The sequence below is a fragment of the Saccopteryx bilineata genome, chromosome 1 (genome assembly GCF_036850765.1).
Source record: "Saccopteryx bilineata isolate mSacBil1 chromosome 1, mSacBil1_pri_phased_curated, whole genome shotgun sequence".
Classification (NCBI taxonomy): Eukaryota; Metazoa; Chordata; class Mammalia; order Chiroptera; family Emballonuridae; genus Saccopteryx; species Saccopteryx bilineata.
This window is the reverse complement of record NC_089490.1, coordinates 46,697,755-46,719,262: the sequence shown is the minus strand read 5'-3', so window position 1 is coordinate 46,719,262 and position 21,508 is coordinate 46,697,755. Positions and strand designations below refer to the sequence as shown.

The 21,508-nt window shown below is 39.8% G+C and overlaps 1 protein-coding gene across 1 annotated transcript; it reads right to left on the bottom strand.

Moving 5' to 3' along the window:
* Positions 1-657: 657 nt before the first annotated feature.
* DDX43 (DEAD-box helicase 43) lies at positions 658-20,915 on the bottom strand. The gene is made up of 16 exons (XM_066252991.1): positions 20,599-20,915; positions 18,658-18,713; positions 16,547-16,673; positions 14,195-14,329; positions 12,533-12,614; positions 11,859-12,015; positions 11,492-11,610; positions 10,575-10,685; positions 9,296-9,437; positions 8,239-8,339; positions 7,094-7,181; positions 2,939-3,066; positions 2,629-2,738; positions 2,025-2,163; positions 1,416-1,503; positions 658-809 (listed from the first exon to the last, which is right to left on the bottom strand). The coding sequence occupies exons 1-16, from the start codon at positions 20,780-20,782 to the stop codon at positions 693-695; spliced, it is 1,884 nt and encodes a 627-aa protein (XP_066109088.1). The 5' UTR covers positions 20,783-20,915; the 3' UTR covers positions 658-692.
* Positions 20,916-21,508: the final 593 nt, after the last annotated feature.

Sequence of the window (21,508 nt, the reverse complement as noted above, 5' to 3'; positions counted from 1 at the left end):
CATTAACTCATAGCTGCTTCTTGTATGTGCCTTGACTGGGCAAGCATTCCAGTTGGATGTTTTGTCCACTGCACCACCACAGGTCAGGCTCCTCTGCCCAGTTTTTAATCAGGTTGCTTGTTTTTGTTCAGTTTTAGGAATTCTCTATATTGATTGTTATTAATCCCTTACCAGAACTATGGTTTGCAAAAATATTTTCTCCATAGTTTATTCATATGGTGCCCTATTGGACATCGAGATTATAATCTTTTCCTACTATAATAATTGCTATAATAAATCTTTACTTGTATATGCAGGCATATTTATAGAATACATTTCTAGATGAGGAACTTCTGGATCAACAGGTGTATGTATTTTCACTGATAAGTTATCAAATTGCTTAGAAGAGGTTATGGCAATTTATACCTCCATCAACTCCATTACACTCCTGATCTTTCTGTACAATTTCAAGTTTACTTTCTCAACTCTCCATCAATACTTCTAACTCTAAATAAGATATATTAATTGGAACTTAGGTAACAGGTATAGAGTAACACCTAATGACTTATTATGTAAACAACTCTTAGAGATACTGCTGATTACAGTAAACATACTAACAAAGCCTCGTTAAGGAAAACAGGTATTGGAAATACCAGGCATTACTCAAATTTTACCTTCTATAAGTAGGTGAGCACCACTTTTCAACACAGACATTAATAATAAAACTTCTTGGGTTTTCCTTGGGGTCTTCCCAATTTTCTTTTCTCTTCTTTTTTCAGTTTATTTTCATTATATCTCTCAGCCATCAACACAAGTTCCTCTGGGACACTCTAAAAGCATTAAATGTACTTTTGTGGTTGAGATTATTCTTTAAGTCTAACAGCTTTCCCACAATATGCTAAATTGCCTTCAAAGAATTTCAGTCAGAGAATGTTCAGAACTGATTATACATCTTTCAAACAGAATGAAATGTGTCTCCCTGCATATTAAACTCTGAATTTATCTGCAAGCTATAAAATCAGACATCTTAAAAACACCCATCATTACACTGCTTCCCTGTGTGTAGCCCCGCTGCTCTGCAGTGCCCTTCACTTGCCGCACCTGGTGCCACCTGCTGTGTGTTCTTTCTCATCTGGCCCGAACGAGTTCCCTGCTGAAGCGCTCGCGCACTCCTCTCCAGGGCTCCTAACATACTTTCTTCTCAGCAAGGTGTTCAGTGGTGCTGCTCCCCTGCCCCCCCTTAGATTACGTTCCCCAATTATATGATATCAGAGCTCCTCACCTTTGCTAGGTTACAGGCCTCAAAACATGTTAATTGCTTAAATCTGTCTTTCCTGATAAGCAAAAATCCCCTGTACTCAGAATAAATGAAATTATTTCAACATTAGAAAAGTGATATGAGGTAGAGTTAGTTCTAATGAGTTTTATCTTCTCACCTGATTCGCTCTTTCCAGAATGTTAATTAATTCATTGGCTACCCTCCAATCATTTCTAGTGATAAGGGTAATTGACACTCCAGTCCTCCTTTAAGGGGGAAATAAAATTCATGAAATTTAATTTATGATTTATATTCATTATCCAGTTAGCAATATCAAATAAAATCAGCAACAGCAAAACCTCAACTCTTTCACAAGACCAAATATTATTATACATCAGAATTTAGCATCATTCAAACAGCAATATGCAATCTAAATAATCCACAGCTGTTTAACCAGCGTGTTACAAGGGGTCTCTGACAACAGCGCTCTTGGGAGAACAGGGTCGCTTACACAAACCAACTGGGACAAGAGTAACCACTGTGTATACATTAGCTTTGTGACACTAGAGATGAATGCAAACAGTTACGTGCAGCTAATCATAGTGGGGTGTGGTTGAATCTGGAATAGGTCAACTGGACAGAAATAAAGTAGTAAAGCAGGTTCTAGGGTGGCTCAGAAAATTTATAGGCAAGAGAACAAAATAGTTTTCTAGAAAAAAAATATCTGTGAGGGGAGTCACGAGGATCTAGGGTTGGTTTCTTTCATGGGTAGACTACGTTTACTTACCCTGCTCTTCCCGTGCGCCCTACTCTGTGCACATATTCTTCGATGTTCCGGGGAAAATCATAATTATAGACATGTGTGATATCATGGACATCGAGACCTCGAGACGCTAAATCAGTAGCAATCAGTATTCTCACTTTACCTAAACAGTAAAGCCAAAAGATTATAGACACGTTATTGCATAAACCAAATAAGACGTATCAGAAAGTTTATATTCCGCTAATATCTAATCAGGTGAAGTAGTATCACCTTGGATAGTAAAACACGGTAGGAAAGGCATATTTACTTAAAACAAGATAGATATTATGGTACAGAAAATGGTCCCTGTGTCATCTGAGCCATGTCACAAAGATAGGTGCACCTCAGGTAAATTAATAGAAATATCCCCCATGGAAAATTATTGCTTTGATATCCAGCTTTAAATATTAGCTCTTCGGATAGCTCTGAAAGTCTGATTAGTATGTGGAGCTCTAACAAGTCTAGTTATTGGGTCTGTAAATTGAGGACGGATCTTATGAATGGGTTCCCTGAACAGGAGCTGTCACTCAGCCAACCACATGCACTGTATACTCTAAAAAGGCAACAAATAGTAATGGCATAAATGTACCTGTTTTAAAGTTTTCTAATGCTTTCTCTCGATCGCTCTGTTCTCTGTTGCCATGCAGAGACTCTACTGATATATGTCGGAGAATCAGGTCACTTGATAAATGATCGGCCCTGAAGAAAAAAAGCAAGTCACTGATCTTAACTGCTTATTCTAATACAACCATAAATTCACTATTTTATTTCTATTAGCAAAAGTCTGAAATCACCTACTGTAAGACATATATACCCCCATTTGAAATCAGTATACAAATAAAAATAATGCTAAATAAATCAGTTTGATGATTAAGGATATAAAAGAAAAAGATACCTACACAGCTTTTCTGCTAACAAATACTATGACTTTGTCTTTGGGAGCCATGCTCTCCAGGAAAGTTTGAATATGAGATCGTTTCTCTTCTTCTGTGGTGACAATTATATTTTGCTTCACAGTACTTACAGCCTAAAAGATTCAAAGATCATAGTACATCAACATTGATGGGCAAATCCTATACCTTGGCTAAAATAAATCTTTGTTCCATCATTGGTTAATGTTGTAATACACTACTAACAGAGAAAAAGGCAGGTCCTCACAAGACTATTTCTACTCAAGGATTTGTAGCTCAGCCTTTCACTTTTTATCATTTATTCACCTAAGAGAGGCTGGAAACTCTTGAATGCTTGGCGGTGTGTTGAAAGTATTTGGTTACCATTGTAGGAGAAGAAAAAACCATGGGGTGAGATTAATCTTAATAAAACCATCATGGACTTTAATATAGCCCTACAAGGAAGAAAGATGATTAGTTTCCATTCCATAAGTAGTTCGACAATTTAATGCAAAATTTCAAAATACCACTGGTGCCATTTCTGAACCCAGAGATAAAATAGATTTTAATAGCATTTAAGAAAAAAAAAGAACCAAGCATTTATCCTGCCTTTCAGGAAATCTAGTGAAATTAGCCTAAGCAATGAGCCATTATTATTACTAGTGATGAAGTAAAAAGAAACAATTTTCATTAATGACTAATTGAAAGGACAATTATAATTATTAAGTGAAAGGCCAGAGAACTGTAACTTTTTTTCTTGAGAGAGACAGGAAGTGAGAGATGAGAAGCATCAACTCATAGTTGCATCATTTTAGTTATTCATTCATTGCTTCTCATATGTACCTTGACCGAAAGAGGTACCAGCCATGCTCAAACCAGCGACCTTGGGATCATGTTGATGATCCTGCACTCAAGTCAGATGAGTCTGGACTCAAGCCGGATAAGCCTGCACTGAAGCCAGCAACCTCGGGGTTTTCAACCTGAGACCTCAGAGTCCCAGGCCGACGCTCTATCCACGGTACCGCCACCAGTCGGGCAAGGCTAGAAACCTTTACAATAACAAAGAGATATAATGGGTATCTTTGATTATAAATTGTGTAGTAACTAACTTCATCTACCTCCACTGATCTATCTTGACTTCACAAGAAGAGAAAACCAAGCTAAAATATATCGCAGATGGAGACCTAGTTCAGAACCCAATTCTAACAGGGATAAGAAAAATGAGACACCAGGAAAATAGAAACATTGACTGGAAATATGTTATTAAAAGATTATTAAAATGTTAGGTGTGAGCCTGACTGGTGGTGCTGCATGGAGAGAGCACTGATCTGGGAGGCTGAGGTCCCAGGTTTGAAACCCTGAGGTCATTGGATTGAGCACGGGATCATCTGGTTTGAGTGTGGGATCACAGACATGATCCTGTGATCACTGGATTGAGCCCAAGGTCACTGGCTTGAACAAGGGGTCACTGGCTCCACTTGAGCCCCTGGTCAAGGTACATATGAAAAGCAATCAAGAAACAACTACGAGTTAATGTTTCTCACCTCTCTCCCTGTCTCTATTTCTCAAATAAATAAATAAATGTTCAGGTGTGAGATATACTATAGTTACGTTTAAATTAGTCTTTTTGACAATGTAAACTGAGGTATTTATTGATAAAATCATATGTATCTGATATTTACTCTAAAATTAGAGAATGGGCAAAAGACTTGCCAAAACACAAATAAAATTTCCATAATTAAGAAATATTTTAGAAAATGATTTGACTTTGGGTGGTGGGCATATAATACAACATACAAATCAAGTATCATAGAATTGTACCCTTAGATCCTCTATGATCTTATTAAACAATATCACTGAAATAAATTTAATAAAAGATAAATAAATGTAGCCCTGGCCAGTTGGCTTAGTTGTAGAGTGTCACCTTAGCATATTGATGTCCTGGGTTTTATTCCCAGTCAGGGCACACAGGAGAAGCCACCATCTGCTTCTCCATCTCTCTCCTTTTCCCTCTCTCTCTCTCTTCCCCTCCCTCAGCCATGGCTCAATTGGTTTGAGCACATCAGCCCAAGCGCTGAGGATGGCTCCATGGAGCCTCTGCCTCAGGTGCTAAAAATAGCTTGTTGTGAGCGTGGCCCCAGATGGGCAGAGCACCAGCCCCAGACTGGGACTGTCGAGTGTATCCTAGTCAGGGTGTATGCAGGAGTCTGTCTCTCTATGACCCTTCCTCTCACTTAGAAAAAGAAGACAAAAAAAGATAAATAAATGTAATAGTATAAAAAGCAATCAAATAAAGTTCTCTATTTGCATTAAAAAAGATGTTACAAATGAGCCAAAGACACACAATGGACAAAAGAAGGGCTCTTCAATAAATGGTGCTGGGAACATTGGAAAGCCACATGCAAAAGAATGAAACTTCGCTGACCAGGCAGTGAAGCAGTGGCTAGAGCATCGAACTGGGATGCAGAGGACCCAGGTTCAAGACCCCAAGGTTGCCAGCTTGAGTGCAGGCTCATCTGGTTTGAGCAAAAAGCTTACCAGCTTGGACCCAAGGTCGCCGGCTTGAGCAAGGGATTACTCGGTCTGCTGAAGGCCCGCAGTCAAGGCACATATGAGAAAGCAATAAATGAACAACTAAGGTGTTTCACCGAAAAACTGATAATTGATGCTTCTCATCTCTCTCCATTCCTGTCTGTCTGTCCCTATTTATCCCTTTCTCTGACTTTCTCTGTCCCTTTAAAAAAATAAATAAATAAAACTTTACTACACTTGTCCCCTTGCACAAAAATTATATATGAAGAACTCACAAAGATCAGCAACAAACAGGCAAACAATCCAAATAAAAAATGAGGAGAGAACCTGAACAGACACTACTCCCAAGAAGACATACTAAGAGCCAACAGATATATGAAAAGATGCTCATCTTCATTAGGTATTAGAGAAATGCAAATCAAAACTACAATGAGATACCACCTCACAACTGTTAGATTAGCTATTATCAACAAGACAGGCAATAACAAGTGTTGGAGAGGCCGTGAAGAAAAAGGAACCCCATTCACTGCTGGTGGGAATGTAAACTGGTACAGCCATTATGGAAGGAAGTAGGGCAGTTCCTTGAAACTATTAAGACTAGAACTACATATGACCCAGCAATCCCTCCACTGGGTATCTCCCCAAAACACTCAAAAACACTGGGACATAGGCCCTGGCCAGTTGGCTCAGCGGTAGAGCGTCGGCCTGGCGTGTGGGGGACCCGGGTTTGATTCCCGGCCAGGGCACACAGGAGAAGCGCCCATTGGCTTCTCCACCCCCCTCCCTCCTTCCTCTCCGTCTCTCTCTTCCCCTCCCACAGCCGAGGCTCCATTGGAGCAAAGATGGCGCAGGCGCTGGGGACGGCTCCTTGGCCTCTGCCCCAGGTGCTGGAGTGGCTCTGGTCGCAGCAGAGCGATGCCCCGGAGGGGTAGAGCATCGCTCCCTGGTGGGCAGAGCGTCCAGCCCCTGGTGGGCGTGCTGAGTGGATCCCGGTCAGGCGCATGCGGGAGTCTGTCTGACTGTCTCTCCCCGTTTCCAACTTCAGAAAAATACAAAAAAACAAAAAACAAAACACTGGGACATAAAGACACATGCACCCCCACGTTCATCGCAGCATTATTCACAGTGGTCAAGACATGGATAGAAACAACCAAAATATCCTTCGATAGAGGACTGAATAAGATGTATATACGTATATACAATGGATTATTAATTAGCAATAAGAATTAATGATATACTATCATTTACAACAACATGGATGGACTCTGAGAATATTATGTTGAGTAAAATAAAGTTAATCATAAAAAGCTAAGAACCATATGATTTCACACATAGGTGGGATAAAAAACTGTGACTCATGGACATAGATAAAAGTGACATGGTTATCAGGGGGAGGGGATTGTGGAGCAGGGGTGTGGGTGGAGGGAGTAAACAGGGACAAATATGTGGTGACGGCAAATGATTTGACTTTGGGTGAAGGGTACAGAAATTAATCACCAGTTCAAATGCTATAGAAATGTTTACTTGAAACCTATGTACTCTTATTGATCGATGTCACCCTATTAAATTTAATTTTCTAAGTAAAATAAAAAAGAAAATATTTTTAACTATAGTCATAAAAAACAAACTTACAACTAGATCCAAAGTACCAACATACACAATCATTGGCTCTTTCAAATAAGATTGTGCAAGTCGACGGACTGCATAGGGCCATGTTGCACTGGAAATAAAACAAGATATACAAACATTGAAAATTTACTATTAATCAAACATTAATTTCCCTATGAATGTTATGAACCAAATTGCTCATGAAAGACACATTTGAACTATTCAATATGACAGATTTCACAGAAAATGTATACTTCACAAAGAATTGCTCAACTTTACTGAAGCTACTAGAATAAACCTTTAAATATGTTTAATGAACAGTTTTATAAACCAGAGATGAAGGAGATTTATACCTTAAATCTAAAACCTTGTACTTCTCATGGACTGTCAGCTAGCAAAACTAGGTATCATGCTAAATAAAAACATTTTAAGTGTATTCATGAAAGGATATATGAATTCAGGTATTTCTTACCCATATGTATGTTATGAAAGTACCACCTTTTATACTTTCACAGTAATTAGATAAAAAGATTAATGAGAAAACAAAGTGAAGGAATTTAGTATAGTTCCTCAATTATATACTATAACACAAAAGAGAAAATGGTTTATATATCACCTGCATTTAAATAAAAATCACTGCTCCTCAGTTTCACTTTGGGCAAAAAAGTATTCAGTTACCTGATGTTTGCCTCTCAGGACAGGGGATCACTTACTCACATGAGAGACCCCAGTATCCAACACAGTTTGCCCTCCAGGAGTTCCTCTATGTTTTATAGAAATCTCTATCTGGCCCGGGGAAGGTGGACAGTGGAAACAGCATCAGCCCAGATATCTGAGGGCAGTGCTCCAGCCCGGGATCACCAGCTTGACCCACAAGTTTGCCAGTTTGAGTCCTGGTCAGGACACATAGGAGAATTAGTCAATAGCACAACCAAAGTGGGACAAGTCAATGCTTCTCTCTCTCTCTCTCTCTCTCTCTCTCTGTCAAAAGAAAAAATAAGTCTCCACCTGTAACTTAGGAAATACAATAATCCTTGTTACACTGATACATTAGGGATCTCAAAATACTTTGAAGAAATGCTCTAAAAATCCTGTGGCGAAACCAACTGAAAATGGATTCTATTCCACTGATTTCTATGTTGCAGCGTAACAATTAGGCATACACCTACCTTGTCATAATAGTCTGCCTGTCTGGGCGCACATCTAATAAAATCTTCATTATCTGGGGTTCAAATCCCATATCCAGCATCTTGTCAGCTTCATCTAATACCTGCATTAAACATGTTTGTGGCTAGATTAAATATGAGAGGTAGCTAATATATATACTCTCTCTTTATGAATGTAGTACTATGGGTAATTTTTTTCTCATTTCTCTTATTAACCTAAACCACTGCAGTGGTCTCTCTTCTATAGTGGGAGTTAGGTTCCAGACCCCTGCAATAGCCAAAAATCCGTGAAGTAGCTACCTTATATTTTTTTATTATTTATATATATTTTAAGGCTTTATAAACCCTCCCCACACTCATATAAACTTTCTCACACTGCTCTTAACCTTCCCCATACTCTTATAAACACTACTTATGCTCTTAAACACTTTCTACACTCTTAAACCTATGTAATTTTAACAACATACAAAATTCTATATGGGCACGTACTAGTATTTTATTTCGATTTAATATTCTTTTAATATGTTTTAAATATTTTATATTGCTTTCAATGTTTTAGGCTAGAAAATATTATTTTACCATAAAAATAATTAAAATAAATATATAAAAAATACCTATATACCGCAAAATCCTGCGATATAGCAAAAAATCTGTGATACAATTTAAAATCTGCGATATACTGAAACCACGAAAAGTGAACCGCGTTACGGCGAGGGATGACTGTATTCCAGTTTCTCCAGGAAAAATATGGGGTCTGTGGTTGCAATATAAATTGTTTTATTTTTAAGTTGGCTAACAGTGTGTAAATCTAAAAAAAATTATGTCTAAACATCCATGTGGATTTTGACCTTTTTTTGTACTTACCTACATTTTCCAACATTTATAAAAAAACATTAAAATAAAATTATCTAAAAATTCTTAGCTTCACACTTGAGAGTTAATGGGAAATACTGCTATGATTTAAAACCATTATAAAATGGACAGTTATTCTAAAAGACTGGGTTTTTTTTTAATAAGAGTTCGGTTCTTCCAGTATCCCAGACCCACATTCCTTAATTACCAAATAGGTTATGCTCTTCAGATTCACAAAGTTATTCAACTGTAGATCATTCAATCTTCCAGGAGTTGCAATAATGATATCTGCACCTTTTGTCAGGTCTTGTATTTGTCCATTTCTATCTCCACCACCATATATACACACACTTAAGAAAAATACAGAGGTTCACGTTCAGGCAAGGAATATGTTATCACAACTCAAAATCCCAACTAATCTAAACATCTTGGTATAAAATAAAAGGTATATAAATCAAAAAAATTATCAGATGCCTTTGATAGTATTTGCCCCTTTCTGAGAAGTTACCAATACCCATCAATCCACAGTGGTGTGTGATGAAGAGCCATGTTTGCATCACTGTTACTGACCCCACTGCCTTGGCTACAGTTGATTTAGGTCAGGGATAATACCTGACTCTTGCTGAGCCAATCAGATTCTCGAAATGTGTTAAAAATGGTCCTGGCTGGTTGGCTAAGCAGTGGAGCATCGCTCAGTGTGTGGAAGTCCTGGTTGTGGGAAGTCAGGGCACACAGGAGAAGTGACCACTGATTCTCCACCCCCACCTTCTCTCTCTCTCTTCCTCTCCCGTAGCCATGGCTTGAACAGTTAAAGCAAGTTGGCCCCAGGTGCTGAGGATGGCACTGTGGCTTTGCCTCAGGTGCTAAAATAGCTCGGTTGCCAAGCAACAAAGCAGCAGCCACATGGGTAGAGCATAGCCCAGTAGGGGTTTTCTGGGTGGATCCCAGTTGGGGCACATGAGGAAGTCTGTCTCTGCCTCCCCGCCTCTCATAGAATAAAATAAAAAGAAAGGTGTGAAAAATAATGGGGCCCTGGCTGGTTGGCTCAGTGGCAGAACATCAGCCTGGCATATGGACGTCCAGGGTTCAATTCCTGGTCAGGGCACACAGGAGAGCACCCATATGCTTCTCCATCCCTCCCCCTCACCTTCATTCTCTCTTCCCTTCCTGCAGCCATGGCTCAACTGGTTTGAGCAAGTAGGTCTCGGGCACTGAGGATGGCTCTATGGCCTCCATCTCAGGCACTTAAAAAAAAAAGGATCAGTTGCTGATAAAAGGAACAGTGGCCTCAGCTGGGCAGAGAGCATCGCCCCTTAGTGGGTTTTCTGAGTGGATCCCGGTTGGGGTGCATGCAGGAGTCTGTCTCCCTCCTCCCCTCCTCTCATTAAAAAAAGAAAGAAAGAAAAAGAAAAAGAATGGGAAAATGAATGGATAAAGCTACAGATGATTAAACTGCTGATGCAGGAATAGCCAAAGAAATGACTTACTTTGTAAGACCTTTATATGAATACTTAGAACACTCAGCTTGCACTTGAAGAGCTAATTCTCGAGTGGGTGTAAGGACTAACATGCCAGGTCCATTCCTTCGCTCTCTAGCTCTTTGGAAAGAAAACAGATTATTAAAGTACCTGTCACAGATATGATGTATATTCATTCAGTGTTTTCAAAAGTTTGGCAGGGAGCGTCAGAGTCACATACATTCACCATAAAAGGTGGGAAACAGAAAGATAGCCAAACAAAAAAATCATTTAACATGGCCAATGCTTTCCTGTGTCAAACATTCCGTCACACAACTGTACTGGACACAATAACTTAAACTGTTTCCATTGTTTTACTATTAAGACTTTTGATAGAGCCTGACTAGTGGTGACACAGTGGATAGAGCATCCACCTGGGACGCTGAGGTCCCAGGTTCGAAACCTCAAGTTTGCCGGTTTGAGCGCAGGTTCATCCAGCTGGAGCGCAAGCTTGCCGGCTTGACTGTGGGATCATCATCATGATCCCAAGGCTGCTGGCTTGGCCCAGGGTCACTGGCTGAAGCAAGGGGTCATTGGCTAGAATGGAGCAACCGCCACCGTCAAGCCATGTATGAAATGCAATCAGTGAACAACTAAAGTGCCACAACTATGAGTTGATGTTTCTCATCTCTGTCCTTTCCTGTCTTTCTGTCTGCCCTCTCTCAAAATAAATAAATAAATAAGTCTCAAGACTTTTAGTAGATACTACCCATTGCTTCCCAAAAATGATTGTCAACTTATACTTTCACCATCACAGTACAAGTGTATTTTCCCCGAGACTAGTCATTACCTTTTGACCTGTGCAATATATCCAAGAAACATGAAGTACAGCTCTGGTATCCATACCTATTAAACCCCTACAGACAACCCAGCTCTACAATTCTTACACTGGTTGAGAGTCAAGGTGAATAAATCCAGGCATTAAGTAGGACAGTGTCTTCCCTGTTCCAGTCTGGGCTACTCCTATAAGATCTGTTCCTTGTAGAATTATTGGCCATGCCTGGGACTGAAACAGAATGATAAATAATAAAATAACAAGCGCATTTCTTTGTGTTCAGTGGAAACACTTCCTTCCTCTCCCAGCCCCAAACTTCTTTCAACAAATATTTTCTGAGTGCCAAGAACTGGTGGTGCAGGAGGTGCTGCTGAGGCTCAGAAGAGACAGTGGCTTCCTGGTGATCTACCTTCTAACAGATACTGTTTAGGGGGAAAACGGTCAGTGAAATATTAGATTAAAACAATTATTCAACGTACCTGAATGGGTGTTGGCTTTTGAAAGCCTGCCTTTTTAAGGTTTTCCATAACTTCAGGATAACATTTGAAGGCATCCTCAAACTGACAAGCAGGGTTGGGGATAGGCCGTTTCTCACCATCTCTCAAGTCATCGCACACGATATTATAATTTTCCTTCCTTTAAGGAAAAATGAAGCAAATACACTGTACTCACTAGCAAGAAATTTATTGGCGTTAGTTCAGGTCATATCTAGGAATTCAACTGCAATTGATTAAAACCAGACTGTTAGTAAAGTCACACTAAAATGTAATAACTAAAAAACAGAAGTGAGCATCTTTATCTTATCAACCTAATCGCAGAAAGAAGAAAAAGATTTACACTGTGTGTGTGAATGGGCCAATACTATCTTAGTTTCATATCAGCCTGAATAGGAAAAAAAATGTTGCCTTCAGGATCTTTAATTCCAGATGATGTTTGAAGAGTAAATGACTATTCTATCACTATTTCCCTCTTTCCAGAACATTTCATTGCGTAGCAATGCTCTAAAATATATCAACTAAAATGCAACCAAGTTTTTATTTGAATACAAAAGGTACAGACTTCAAATGCAATCATTTCAAATCTCTGCTTAATCACTTGATTTAATAGCATAACTATGTAAATACTTACTTAAAGAAGCAATAAAACAACCCACCTCCAAATGTCTATTTGTGCTTGTGACATTGAACTTGTTGTCTCTGACTCAATGTAAAAGTTTTTCTTAATTGGAGGTAAATCTGTGACAAAGATAAATATTTAAACTTTGATAAAGAACGAGATCTTGCATTTCACTGACACTTATTCAAAGTAACAGAAATCAACCAAAACACATGTGAAGTTCACTTGCATCCATACAGTTTTAGGCCGTCACACTTTGTCAGTCAGGCTTAGGCCAGAACCTAGGACATCTCCCTTTTTGGTTTGTCTTTCAATTACATTTTAAGTATAAAAGAAAGAAATCCATGCTTTACAAGACACAGTGATAACAATTGATGAATCTTCTCTCAAACATAGTAAACTAACTTTATCTTTTCTTTGAAGGTCTACCCCCTTACTGTATAGGAATAAAATATTTTTCCTTATTCTACCGCTCAGAAGGTACCTTGTCTTCTTTTATAAGTGCCTATCATACTTCCTCAGCCTTAAGTCCTCTCTCTGCAAACCCACTGCAAGTCTCCGCAACACCTATATTGTTAAAGTGGCACTGGAAACTGAATGTGCAAGCAGGCTGACTGCCATTGTAGAATTATTGTTAATATCTGTCACACATTAATGCATTAGCTTTTAATTTTAAATAAATGACATACTGCAGCCTCATTCTGATAGCTAAATTTAGTGCTCAAATATACTCTAAAATTTGGTGACTATAATATGGAACATTTGATTCCATATATAATTCCAAATAAGAATTTCATTTAAAATTAAATTAATTTTTAAAACCCATCTCTTCTCAAGATCTGTATGCTTATGAACTATTTCTCTCTTTTTATTTTGCCCATGTAAGACAGGATATTCCAAGATCAACTTTTACTCAATCACAATAACAATGTTAACAACCCATGGTCAACATGTTTATTCTCTTCCTTTTCCCCTTGGGAGTTGTACTGCTCACAAAATCTAGGGGATATTTAAAGTGAATATGAAGCAATAAAAAAAGCATTTGATTTTTTTTTTATTAAACTAGAACATCTGAAAAGCAAAAGACAAGTCAAAGAAAATTGTTCAATTATGCAAATGAATACAAAATCAAGTTTTATTTCATTGGTGAAAATGCACAGTGGTCAGCAAACTCATTAGTCAAAAGAGCCAAATATCAACAGGAGAAACCGTACAATAGAAATTTCTTTTGAGAGCCAGTTTTTTAAAACTTAAACTATATAGGTAGGTACATTCCTTATCGAGGTAGCGCCCGCACGTGGTATTTTGTGGTAGAGCCACACTCAAGGGGCCAAAGAGCCACATGTGGCTTGCGAGCTGCAGTTTGCCTGGGCACCACACAAAATACTGGAGTATTTACATGTTCCCTGATCCCCTAATCATTGTGAGCAGTGTATTTTCTATCTCATTAAACGTTTGCAGTAAGTTACCTCAAATAAAACAAGGTGTAGGTAATTTAAGTTTTCCATTTATAGCATAAATCACAACACAGGCAATATAGAAAATATCCTGCCCTAAGAACTAACTGCAGCATTGAAAATTTTACTGTCATTTTTCCTGTAGATTTCATTACTAAAAGTAGCACATTTTATACAGAATAAAAACCTCAATTAAAAGAACCACCAACAACCACATGTAAATGTTAGAATACAGCACTAACCTGCCCACTTTTTTTCCTCCCATTTCAAAGCATCTTTTCGAATTTGATCCCAATCAATCAGTGGCTGATCTTCTGTAACAACACTGTCATCTGTCCTTACAGATCTTCTAACAGAAGGTTGAATTGCAACAGTAGCTGTTAAAATAGTTTTACCTAATTAGTTTCAAAACAAATCTTACCAGTACAAAATCGCCAAAATTATTTTACTATTTTGTTTTTAATACCAGAGAATGCTTGCAATATAAAATTAAGAGTTTTAGTGCTATAGTTCCATGACTATTCTGTTCATGTTTTTTGGTCATTTGTTTTAAATTCTTATTTATTCATTTCAGTGAGAGAGGAAGAGAGAGAGAGAGACAGGAACATTGAACTGTTCCTTTATGTGCCCTGAATAAGGATCGAAATGGCAACCTCTGCACTTTGGGATGATGCTCTAACCAACCAAGCCATCCACCCTGGTCTGGTTGTGATTTTGTCATCAGTTATCTACTTGAGATTTATGAAATGAAATTTAAAAACTTATTGGAAAAGAGAAGGTAAAGAGCATGAGAGCCTAGTTTCTACTAATAAATCACACATATCACCTAATCCAGGGGTAGTCTACCTTTTTATACCTACCGCCCACCAGATCCACAGTAATGGTGATTTATAAAGTAGGGAAGTAACTTTATTTTATAAAATTTATAAAGCAGACTTACAGCAAATTAAAGCATACCAAGTACTCTTATGTTGGGTTTTTGCTAAGTTTGGCAGAATAAATCTTTATAAAACAACTTACTATAATTAAATTTATCTTTTTATTTATACTTTGGTTGCTCCGCTACCAGATCACCATGAAAGCTGAAACACCCACTAGTGGGCGGTAGGGACCAGGTTGACTACCACTGACCCAATCTTTATAATAATCCTGTGAGGCAGGTGTTACTCTAAGTCAGGGGTCCCCAAACTACGGCCCGCAGGCCGCATGTGACCCCCTGAGGCCATTTATCCGGCCCCCGCTTCACTTCTGGAAGGGGCACCTCTTCAATTGGTGGTCAGTGAGAGGAGCACTGGAGTACTGTATGTGGCGGCGTCGCTCATGTACAATAGTACTTCCGGTGATGCAGGACTCACGCATCACAGCTCCGGAAGCGCGTCATATCACTTGTTACGGCTAGCAGTGATAAATATGGAACCGGACATTGACCATCTCATTAGCCAAAAGCAGGCCCATAGTTCCCATTGAAATACCGGTCTGTTTGTTTATTTAAATTTACTTGTTCTTTATTTTAAATATTGTATTTGTTCCCGTTTTGTTTTTTTACTTTAAAATAAGATATGTGCAGTATGCATAGGGATTTGTTCATAGTTTTTTTTATAGTCTGGCTCTCCAACGGTCTAAGGGACAGGGAACTGGCCCCCTGTGTAAAAAGTTTGGGACCCCTGCTCTAGGTTAACAGATGAAGAAATTGAGACTTAAAGACTGATGACAGGTTCCCTCCCAAGAAACAGTAAGAGGCAATGCTGCCATTTGAAGCCAAGGCTCTGTACTTTTTACTTTTTTGTTGCTTCTGGAAATAGTTCAATAATGGCATTTTCTCTCATCCAAGCAGATCTGAGATTTTTAAAATATCAAACAATCAGGCAGTTTTCAAAGCCAGTCAGTTCCAGGAAAGAGACCATAGAGACAGGAGGCTGAGACTAATTCTTGCTCTATCATTAATAAAAAGTATGTTGAAAAGATCAGTTTAGTTTTTGGGTTTTCACTCATCTGTAGCTAAAAGTAAAACTGCTATGCTTAAACAAGGAAATTTAAGCATTTTCATTTGGGATAAGGTATCCTGGAATTACATAGAAAAAAAGTTGGCTCAATGGTAGAGCAGTGGCCCAGTATGTGGATGTCCTGGGTTTGATTCCCAGTCAGGGCACACAGGAGAAGCAACCACCTGCTTCTACACCATTCTTCCTCCCCTTTCTCTTTTTCTCTCTCTCTTTCTCCTACAGCCATGGCTTAGTTGATTTGAGTGAGTTGCCCTGGGTGCTGAGGATAACTCCATGGGGCCTCTACCTCAGGCCCTGAAAATAGCTCGGTAACAAGAATCAGACTCAGATGGAGGTTGCGGGATAGATCTTGGTCAAGGGCATATGAGGAAATCTGTCTCATTATCTCCCCCTTCTTTCACTTGGGAAAGAAGAAAAAAGAAAAGAAATACAATTCTATAACAAACAGATGTTATGATGGCAACTTCAAGCTTTGTTATCAGGAAAAGCATGTTATAACACAGCCTATAAATTTAAAAAAATTCACTGAATAAAATTTTAATAAAATTTACAGTGCTTTACAAAAATTTACAGTGGGCAAAAATAACTTACCAACTCTGGGTCGAGAACTGTAATTTTGTTGTTTTGTAACAAGATTATCTATCACTGCTTTAGCTTTTGTCTGCATTGCTTTGCTACCAAAAATTTTGATTTCTGCTTCAGGACACCCTTTTATTACCTAGACACAAGGAAAAAAAATTGGGGTGATTGAAATCCCCTTGCCACTCACTCCTCCAACCATCATTCAACCTCAAATGATATGAAACTATAAAGTAAATATAATATTGCTAATAACCAGGGAGATACGAATGGTTATATACACAAAAAGGACATGAAAACACATAATTTATGTTCTATATTTCTTTTCATTATTTTCTTTATTTTTGTGACAGAGAGACAGAGACAGAGAGAGGGCAGATGGGATAGACAGACAAGAAGGGAAAGAAAAGCATCAATTCTTCCTTGTGGCACCTTACTTGTTCATTGATTGCTTTCTCATATGTACCTTGACAAGAGGTGGGGGGGGGTATAGCACAGCAAGTGACTCCTCTGTATTTATTTTTTTTTTTTTTTTACAGAGACAGAGAGTGAGTCAGAGAGTGGGATAGACAGGGACAGACAGACAGGAACGGAGAGAGATGAGAAGCATCAATCATTAGTTTTTCATTGCGCATTGCAACACCTTAGTTGTTCATTGATTGCTTTCTCATATGTGCCTTGACCGGGGCCTTCAGCAGAGCGAGTAACCCCTTGTTGGACCCAGCGTCCTTGGGTTCAAGTTGGTAGGCTTTTGCTCAAACCAGATGAGCCCCTGCTCAAGCTAGTGACCTCAGGGTCTTGAACCTGGGTCCTCTGCATCCCAGTCCGACGCTCTATCCACTGTGCCACCTCCTGGTCAGGCAAGTGACTCCTGTTTAAGCCACTGACCTTGGGCTCAAGCCAGTGACCTTGGGCTTCAAGCCAGTGAGCTTTGGGCTCAAGCCTGCGACCATGGGGTAATATCTATAATCCCACGCTCAAGCCAGCAACCCCGCTCTCAAGCTGGTGAGCCCACGCACAGGCCTGATAAGCCTACGTTCAAGCCAGTGACCTTGGGCTTTTGATCCTGGGTCCTTTGCATCCCAGTCCGACACTTTATCCACTGCACCACTGCCTGATCAGGCTGTGTTCTATTTTTTAAACTGAATTTATTGGGATGACATTAGTCAAATTATGTAGATTTCATGTGTGCAATTCTATAATATATCATCTGTACATTGCACCATGTGTTCACCACCCCAAATCATAATTTGTGTTTTAGAAAGACTGCTCTAGCCACAGTGGAGACTGGTTAGAGGATCATCACTGGAAGTAGGATGCTTCAGTGAGGGGAGTATGTTCCAAATGATGTGATCTCCCTTGAGAAATACAGGAATAGAAAGGACTCAACAATGATGGACAGGCAGTAGAATAATAAAAATTAGTATTCTAAATTTCTGGCTTGTGAACTAGGTAAATAATGTGGCTGCTTACTAGGATTGGAAACAGAAACAGCCCAAGGTCTGAAGAATGGAAGCCAGGAAGGACATGACAGTCCCCAAAGATTTCTTTCACTTCTTTTTTCTGTATTTTTCTTAAGTGAGAAGTGAGGAGGTAGAGAGACAGACTCAGCAAGCCCATTAGGGGCAACACTTTGCCCACATATTGGGCTGTTGCTCCAGTGCACCCAGAGCCATTTTAGAACCTGAGGCGAGGCCATGGTGCCATCCTCAGCACCCCGGGCACCTTGCTCCAGTGGAGCCTTGGCTGCAGGAGGTGAAGTGAGAGACAGAGAGGACAGGGGGAAGGGTGGAGAAGCAGATGGGCACTTCTCCTGTGTGCCCTGGCTGGGAATCAAACCTAGGACATTCGCATGATGGGCCAATAATCTACCAACCGACCCAACTGCCCAGGGCCTGAGATTTTATCCTTCATTGAACATTATCTCTAAAGATTTTACCTCCATAAGACAAAAACCAAGACCTGAAATGGGCCATAGGTTAGGTGAGTTCTTGAAAAGAATGGCAGTATGAAGAGCTTTGACAACTTATCTAAGTTACCACAGTTAGTTAATAACTGAGTAGAAATTTCAGTCAGGAATGAACTATGTGCTCTTTCAGGATTTATAAACACAGAACAATTACCTGTATTTTGGTGTTTGTTGTATTTTGGATGTCCTTTATTTTTGACCCACCACGACCTGTTTTTAAAAAGAAAGGATTTTGTTTTTTGTTAAAGCAAGTTGGAATCAGTGAGGGGGGGGGGTATATACTTTCCTCAGAGGAAAGAACCTTTTCTAGTTCTTTCTCAGCTCATCCAAACAAAGGCTCCTATGGTCCAATACTAACTTTCAGTTTGGAAAAAGCAAAGCAAGTGTTTTCTACTCCTTGTAGAAAGAGGCTCCTTTTCTGGCGATAAATTCTAAAGACTCATTAGCAGCCCAAGCAAACTAATCAGATCCAAAGGGTTGGCAAGGATGTAGTGACACTGGAACGGTGGCACACAACTCAACCAAACAGTCCAATTAGAAACGGTCAAAGGTCTTGAGTAGACATTTCCCTAAAGAAGATGTCTGTCCAACAGGCATATCTGATAAGATGCTGAAATCATTAAGGAAATACAAATCAAAACCACAATGAGAAATCACCTTATAACTGTTATGATGGACATTATTAGAAAGACAAGAGATAAACATTTGGGAGGATGTAGAGAAAATGGAACCCTTGTGCACTGTCACTGGGAATGTAAGTTGGTGTGGCCACAATGGAAAACAGTACAAAGATTCCTCAAAAAATTAAAACCGGAATTATAGTATGATCCAGCAATCCCACTTTCGGGTATTTATGCTAAAGAATTGAGTCAAGATCTCAAAATGCTATCTGCATTCCCATGGTCATTTCAGCATTATTCACAATAGCTAAGAGGTAAAAATAACCTAAATGTCCACAGAGGACTGGATGAAGAAAATGTGGCCTGTACATACAACAGAAGTTTCCAGCATAAAAAAAAAGAAAAAAGAAATCCTCCCATATATGACAACAGGAATTAACCTTGAGGATATAATGGATAGGTTCAGACATGCAAGATGAAAACATTCTAGAAATCTATTATATAATATCATCTTCATAATACTGTACCATACACTGTACACTTAAAATTGTTGTGTGTAAATTAAAGTTGTATTTATTTAAAATATTGGATCCAGAATCGCCATAGAGTGCGTGCTCTCTAGGATACTGCTAAAGTTTCACAGGTGCTCAACAAGTGTTGAGAGCTGAAGTGATTTTTATTGCAAACCTAGTGGCTTTCGCTTATGGAGCATCTGTCTTCAGATCATTGAGCCTGAGCCATCTGAAGGATTTAAGGAGTCAATTAATCCTATTTGGTCACACATTCACCCTCATGTTGCTGTATTTAACAGCAGCCTACAGAAACTGTTCATTTTTCTAAATACAGGTTAAAAAAAAAAGCATAAAACACAATATTAGCTCCCATAACTCATGGTCAAGTTTTAGAAGTCATCCTCATACTTAGGGCAACAGATGGGGCAAATCTAAATTCCAATCCTTTCTAAATGTTTTTCAAAAATGAATTTGGAACACTTAAGATGTACTAAGAAAAAAAGATCCTGTTTTTCAGCAGATAAGTCGCAGTTAAGTTAAACTACGTTCAAGATATGGCTAATGTTTTGAGCAGCCTATAGTAATATCTTCCACCTTCTAACCTTTGACTAAATAGCTCTGCGGTGCTCAGTGATTTCAGCACTGCTTTGTTGTTTATTTTGGGGCAAGCTGTCAAAGGCCTTTCTGCCCAAAGATTTCCTACGTCTTCTAACAGCAGATTGCTCTTCCAAAACACAGTCTAAATAAATAGCAAAGGCGGGTTAAATGACATCATTCTAGTAGATACTAAAGATCCTAGTTGTATCACCGGCAGAGACCTGACTCTCATTAAGCGGCAGCCGAAAGGGGGCGTGGGAGGCGTGGCGACCGTGGCTGGGACGCCCTTGCCCAGGCTCAGCCCCCCGCCCACTCCGTCTCCTCTCTCGGTCCGGCACCTGCGCACACCCGTCCTCTCGCGCTCACCGATCACCATGCCGACCCAATCATTCTTCAATCCAAAGCAGAGCGGCGGTTCCCGAGAAACATCGTCCACAGGGTGCTGGACGCCGGAAGGGTCCCTCCAGTGGCCGCCACTGCCGCCCCTACGGCCGCCCGGACCTCCACGATTCGTCTCCTCCTTCGGCCTCCGTTCCGGAGCCTGGGCCATTCCGAGTTTCGCGGAGAAGCAAGTACACAGGAGAAGGCGTTGCCGCCTGCCTCCTACCCCGACATAGTCCCGTGAAGAAGATCCGGCGCGGCCGACGTCGTTCCCGTCCGGCTCTGCACCACCCGACCGCGCCGTCGTGCGATTTTCAAGAGACTCCACACAGCCGCTACTTCCCGCGCGAAGCTTGCCCCGCCCTTGCCGCAGTCTCGTGACCTCACATCCATTGGTGGAGGAGGAGTTGTGGGCGGGACCTTTACGGTTTGACCAATTGGCTCTCTTAACTCTGTGACCTCGAAGCCTATGTGAATCACTGCGCCCGTCTTTTCCTTCATAGGCCTGGACTGCGCCCAAGATCCCTGCCTGCTTTCACTACTGAGTTCCATCGACGTTTCTAACCAGTACTCAAAGAGCCCTCACTTTTACAAAGGAACCCAGGATATAGATAAAACATTTGAAACGAAAGGTTGACAAAACAGCTTTTACCATTGCTATGTGGACAGCACTTTGATATATTTAAGTCTGTATTGATTTTAAAAATATCCGTGGTAATCCACAAATTTAATGACCCACAGTTTAAAAATCCGGAGCTGAAGCGATATGGTTTCAACACTTGTCCTGAACATATGGTATAGTTTTAGTGCTAATAAAATAAACCGAATAAATGCCCGAGGCACTCCCATCATTGCAGCCTGGCTCTGCAGCTGGACATACTGTTCCAAGCAAGCA